General features: G+C 41.2%; 1 protein-coding gene across 2 annotated transcripts in view; it reads right to left on the reverse strand.

Annotated features, from left to right (window-relative positions):
- LOC124279832 (probable cytochrome P450 49a1) overlaps positions 1-6265 on the reverse strand; it is a 54285-nt gene extending 48020 nt beyond the window's left edge. Inside the window, exon 1 of one of the 2 annotated variants that reach the window (XM_046715710.1) lies at positions 6154-6265. In XM_046715710.1, coding sequence (XP_046571666.1) covers positions 6154-6183 — 30 coding nt within the window. In that variant the 5' untranslated portion in view covers positions 6184-6265. The remainder of the gene's footprint in view (positions 1-6153) is intronic. The other variant, XM_046715712.1, reaches the window with a different exon arrangement.
- Positions 6266-6786: the final 521 nt, after the last annotated feature.

Genomic DNA, 6786 nt, shown 5'->3' on the forward strand with positions numbered 1-6786 from the left:
TCACCCAGACAATCCAGTTGGACTGTATTGCTAGAAAGCTTAAAATATTAACGGGACGATGTTGATGTCAGGATTGGTTTGTGCCATGCTGACCTATCCTTGGTTTGTCCTCGTAATACCCAGAGAGAGTAACAGCAAATATTACCAATGTTGGGTTCATCAACGTAAAGTTGTCGTTGACGTCGCGCTCTAGTGTAGACACTGTTTAGCGCTTACAAATAGCCTAGTCCCTGATCAGATTGACTGGTTGATAGGACGTATACACTGGCCCCACTGAGTGGGTAGAGATGCAACTCCAGTATCTAGATCTAGCTAGGGTCTACGGTGTTCTGTGTTCTTTTTTCTTCTTCTATATATCAAGCTGACATCTCTTCCGAGTTGTAATGTGTTAGATGGGAGTTCTATATATTAAGTTGACATCTATCTTCGGAGGTTCAGGACAATGTGTCAAAAATGAAAGCAAATATCATTCGAAGTTTGCCGCGAAAACATATGAGAAATGATGGCCATTCTCATTGATATCATCTTTGTAAACTTTGGGGGTAAAACATTTCGACAAGAAGTAGGCATCTCCATGGGCACCAATTGTGCTCCCCTTCTTGCGGATCTGTTTCTTTATCAGAATTTCTGCTTTGGTTGGCAAATCAACACATGGAAATTTGGCCAAGAAGTTTAACGTAAGTTTCAGGTACATCGATGATTTTATATCGTTCAATAACCGTCAAACAACCAATTGCCTTCCACCGATTTACCCACCTGAACTTGAACTTAAGGAGACAAGTGAGACCGACCCAACTGTTTCATATTTAGATCTATGCATTAAGATTCAGAGTGACAAACAACTCTCCTCAAGGCTGTATGACAAAAGGGATGATTTCTACTTTCCAATAGTCAACTTCGCTTTAGTGTCGAGCAATATTCCAAGAGCTCCAGCCTTTGGTGATTGATGCTTTCACAAGTTTTGAGGTACAATCGAGCTTTTTATCAGGAGTTCAAGGAGCGTCATGCCACTCCTGCCCAGAAGTTGTGTGATCAAGGATACAACATCCAAGGCCTAAGTAAAGCTTTCAAATGGATTTTATGGTAGACATGTGGAGGACATTCCGAAATTTGATACATCAGTGACGAAAATGATGTCCGATGCAAGTCCATATTTTAACTTGTACCATGCATTCCCGAATTATTCAGGTGAACAATTGATTCATAAACACATGCTCTGTCATCGTATCGCATGGTGACAATCACTGGATTGTCTGGTCCAGACTCGATTTGCTCACAAACAACATCATACAGCTGCAATACTACTGAAACAAATATATACCTATGGTAAGTCACTCTTGTAAAATCGACTCTGCTTTCAGTAGATATTTCTTATGAATGTGGAAAGGGTTTTGTCGCCTCTATTCCAAGTTGATATGTTTACGTTGGGAGTTCTATATATTATAACGTTGACATGTCTTCCAAGTTGATATGTGTACGTTGGGAGTTCTTTATATTATAACGTTGACATCTCTTCCAAGTTGTTATGTTACCAAATTCTATATATTATTATGTGTACGTTGGGAGTTCTATATATTATAACGTTGACATGTCTCTTCCAAGTTGATATGTGTACGTTGGGAGTTCTTTATATTATAACGTTGACATCTCTTCCAAGTTGTTATGTGTACGTTGGGAGTTCTATATATTATTACGTTGACATCTCTTCCAAGTTGATATGTGTACGTTGGGAGTTCTATATATTATAACGTTGACATCTCTTCCAAGTTGATATGTTTACGTTGGGAGTTCTATATATTATAACGTTGACATCTCTTCCAAGTTGATATGTTTACGTTGGGAGTTCTATATATTATAACGTTGACATCTCTTCCAAGTTGATATGTTTACGTTGGGAGTTCTATATATTATAACGTTGACATCTCTTCCAAGTTGATATGTTTACGTTGGGAGTTCTATATATTATAACGTTGACATCTCTTCCAAGTTGATATGTTTACGTTGGGAGTTCTATATATTATAACGTTGACATCTCTTCCAAGTTGATATGTGTACGTTGGGAGTTCTATATATTATAACGTTGACATCTCTTTCAAGTTGATATGTTTACGTTGGGAGTTCTATATATTATAACGTTGAGATCTGTTTCAAGTTGTTATGCGTTAGCTGGGACTTGGGAGTCTAAAATGTCAGCTAAGGCGTCTGATGATTGAAGTGGTTCGGGTTTTCACGGTGCAAACAGGAATATGACGTAACACAAAATGGCGGCTTTAGATGCCGGTTGGAAATCTGTCACGTATTGACTGACCTCGTATATTTCGAGTTTACAGCATATAGGTCACCAGGCTATTGCCATTGTAGTAGACGTATCATTACAATTGCCTAACTTCCGTCTAATTAGGTAACATTAACGAGTGCGTGAGTAGGGTTTTACGCCGCTTTTAGCAATATTCCAGCAATATCACGGCGGGGGGCACCAGAAATGGGCTTCACACATTGTACCCATGTGGGGAATCGAACCCGGGCCTTCTGTGTAACGAGCGAACGCTTTAACCACTGGGCTACCCCACCGCCCCTTAACATTATCGAAATGGGACTGATTTCTGTCACTGGCTGTGGAAGGCCTTTTGTGGATCTTGTGTCTTTTGTGGATCATGGCGTATATTCTTCCAGCTGTCTGAAGGCGGTCTGTAGATTAATGATTCTGGACCAGACAAGCTAGTAATCGACACTATGAACACGGATCTAGGCAACTGGAAAACGATGACACACATAAGTGAGTGTCGATTTGATCTTTTACTGTGCTCGTACACGCATAGTCGCATCTAGGTATGGTTTGTTGAAGACCAAGTCCAAACCTGAACTTGGGTTATATATTTACTAGGAATTAAAATATATTGACTGAAAAAAGTAACTGTGCTTCCTATCTGTTTCAGTAAGGATGAATGTATTCTATAATTACATGATGTATCTTTTGATGCATATTGGTGAAGCTGTCTCCCCGACCTTGAGGTCGTGATTCACAATTTGCACGTGGACAACACATACCACAAAAACTGTTTTGTTGAACGTTTGATGGAGCACAATGTAGGACAATACATTCAGAAAATACCCACTTTTACTTCCACGTCAGCATCAGGTAGACCCGATGGTCTGTATAGACGGCATCTGAGGTTCAGGAGACAACACTGGGACGGTATGCACCGCTCGCAAATGAGTCCACGTATTATTTGGATAGATCCAATGGCCAAGCAAAGGGTTGCTGTCAAGGGGAACGTTTTGGCGACGATTGTGTTATCTAACGTCGTCAGTTTTGAGGTGGTCGTGGAATGTTATGGGGAACATCAACATTCTTGAAAGAACAACTCAATGATAACGGTAGTCTGAAGTGCGTTCTGTACTAGGACGAAAACGTTCGAGATCAAGTTCTTAGATTTGTGCAAATGCAGACATGTAACGTCACCTTGTATCAGGCCGTGGTGCACGCGTTGTACCAGGCGTTTGTGAGGCAACATAATACAACTGCAAAAAACAATGGCCTGTTGTTTCCTCGAACCTTTCTCTATCTTCTCTATATCTTGGTGCACATAGTGCGATGCCTACGACAGGACCTGAACTCGGTTCTGGTGGCATGCATAGTGCTCAGGTCACAAATCAGTTGAAATTAAACAACGTTGGGCGCGGAGAGTCCTTGGGTGGGTGGCAGTGTTCGGCAGCTTGACTCCTGTGAGTTTCTAGGACGTCAGTCCTGCCCGAAAACCCCAGCACATGTGATACATTTGGTCTCACCTTAGGCAAATGAGTTTGTTCAAAACATGCCTCTGTTAACCCAGCAGAAAATGGGTACCCGGTGGGATAAGTCATGTGACTACAAACTTTTAGCGCCTCACAGGCAGCTTGGGTTATACGGGGTAATAATGAACTGTCCGTTTGTATGCGCTTCGAGCATGCACTTAGGGTATGGAATTTAGCGCTATAGAAGTACACATCATTAAAAGTTTTGCCGATCTATGGATATTATTTGATACGCCATCCCCTGGCTGTTTCCAGTCCTATGGTCACTTCCTTGTGTCGATACTCTCTCGCCTGTGTTGACATTGTTTATGGTGCCTTTAGGGCATTTTTAGGTCTCTTTTCCTCCGGTTACCAGATATGCCTTTGTCATTGGATTTGATACAATAAAACATTGATCAGACAAACGGCCAAATACATACTAATAGTGTTATTTCCAATAACATAATTATTATAGCACATTATATAAAGCTATCTCTCCGATAGCAAATAGCATAAGCATTACATATGTTTTCATTTCTTGACATGACATATTTAGGACTGGAAACCCACAAGTACATGATCTCCATCTGTCTGCCAAGTGACACACTGAGTTGTCTCGTACGTCAAGCAGGATATAACACTGTTATCTCCGTCTGTGGACCCCGTCTGTGGACCCCGTCTGTTAACCCCATCTGATGCACTCAGCTCACATATTACACCCCATCATAATTAACATATGAGTGAATATATTCAAAGGTTCGCTCCAATCTCACAGTTAGCACAGCATAACGACTGGAGATATTTGCACAATTACTCACATCGTTCAAGAATAAGACGAAACTTTTTTTCACGTGGAATGTAATCACATTAAGTTAAGAAGGCGTTGTATCTGTGTCATGTAAGTGGTTCGCTGGAATAAATGCTTGCCACCGACCTGGCAATATTACAGGGATTGTTGTCACCGATATAGGTGAGCTTTGGGGAAAGGCTAGTCTGTATACAAGCCTCGGGTGAGCGCGAAAGCTCATGCTCACGTATATTATTTAAATCTAGACTGACTGACTGACTGACTGAGTTTGGATTTACGCCGCTTTAGCAATATTCCAGCAACATCACGGAGGGGGACACCAGAAATGGGCTTCACACAATGTACCCATGTGGGGATTCGAACCCGGGTCTAGAATGTCCGTGCGAAAGAATGCCCAGTTCTGACTATCGTCAGAAGCAGATTCCATTTGGTGTAAAGGGCAAAATAGATGTAACACACAGCCACAACGGGACGTGACCTAATTCAATACGAAATAGTATATTCCTAAGCTTTGGTAACAAATATCATAATATGTTTCTTAACATCGCACTTAGCAACATTCTAGCTATATGAAAATGAAATGCAATTTTATTGCAACGTTTGGAAGTATATGTGTGATAACATCCTGAGCACCTTAATATTTCAAAACTGAAAAATGAATGCAAGGTAAATCACGTGAGATATATTATCAGATACTGAGTACTAAACACCGCATATGGATATACTAAATAGTTCGTCGAGTAAGAATGACCAATGCACGCATACAATGGTATTATTAGATTACGTTTATGAGTAGGCGAGTGTGTGTTTACGCTGCTTTCAGTAATATTTCAGCAAAATCAAAGCGGACCTTAGAAACCGCCATTGTACACTATGCATAACATTCGGCTACCATGCTGCCCAAAGACCATATGAACATAACGAGCAACACGACTAATAAGCTTTTTCACGAATTTGATAGACCGAAATATGTATTCAATATTAAGATCAGTGTTAGACGTTACTGTCCTTGGCAGAATTAAATTGCCTGTCTCCAATGTGTATGCCATGTGTGATCTGTACAGTGAGCCCTCATTATACCGGACTAATTTATTGTTAGTACTGTATCAAGAATTCTGAACGAGATTCGTCAGTCCGGACGCGCTCGCATATACACACGCACACGCACGTACGCACGCGCGCGCACACACATGCAAATCTACATATCCAGCGTTGTGTCTTCATATAAAGTTTAGATCAATTGTCTGCATCTAATGAGCACTACATATATGGTATGACATGTATTTTGAAACTGCTGACCTGGTAGATTCAATGTGTTAATAGTTTCGCATCGATGTAGTTTATGCATGTAGTTATTTTCTTTCACAAAATACTGAGACGTTTGGTTATAGTCATGTTTTGTTAGTTTTAAAATCACTACTAAAATCAGAACTGTATTATACGATTTTAGAACTGTGTATCCTTAGCAATAACAATGGATATCTTCGATTTCTCATACCTTTCATCTGCAGATCCCGTGAAAAACAGCTAAGAGTGCAAGCCTAGAAGAAGTATTAAATAGTGACACCTACCAGGCGATGGAATGATGTTTCACACAGCATCACACTTACGAGTAGGTAGTAACTTGGTAAACCGCCCGTCACCAGTGGCGGACTGTGACTGTCTACGGCGGTCCTCCTCAAGTGTGAATGTACAGGGAGGTAGCCCATCTGAACTAAATGCACCGCCCGTCTTCTCGGCTACAGTTTCATTATAACGCCCTTGCGAAACTGGATCGAGGTGGCGTACGTGACTGACACAAACACACATGCAAAATTGTGTTGTTGGGTGTATTAGTGATGCACTTCACGTGGAAAGTTTACATGCTGTTTTACATTAGTGAGCTTTATAGCGAGGTTGTTGCGAAATAAAGACATATCGGAAACGGAATATCACCTCTCTCTATCTCTCTCTCTCGCGTGTGAAAGTGTGTGTGTCTGTGTGCACGCGTGCATCAGTGCCTGCCTCTGTGTGTGTGTCTTTGTGCGTGCGTGCCTGAGTATATGTATGTGCCTGCGTGCCTGCCTCTGTTTGTGTGTGTGATGTTGTTGGCGTGTGTGTTGTTGGTGGTGGTATGTGTGTGTGATGTTGTTGGCGTGTGTGTTGTTGGTGGTGGTATGTGTGTGCATTATATGTAGTCATATGGCTGTCACACAAGACTAGCA

The sequence above is a fragment of the Haliotis rubra genome, unplaced genomic scaffold (assembly GCF_003918875.1).
Source record: "Haliotis rubra isolate DU_JTF1 unplaced genomic scaffold, ASM391887v1 Scf257, whole genome shotgun sequence".
Classification (NCBI taxonomy): domain Eukaryota; kingdom Metazoa; phylum Mollusca; class Gastropoda; order Lepetellida; family Haliotidae; genus Haliotis; species Haliotis rubra.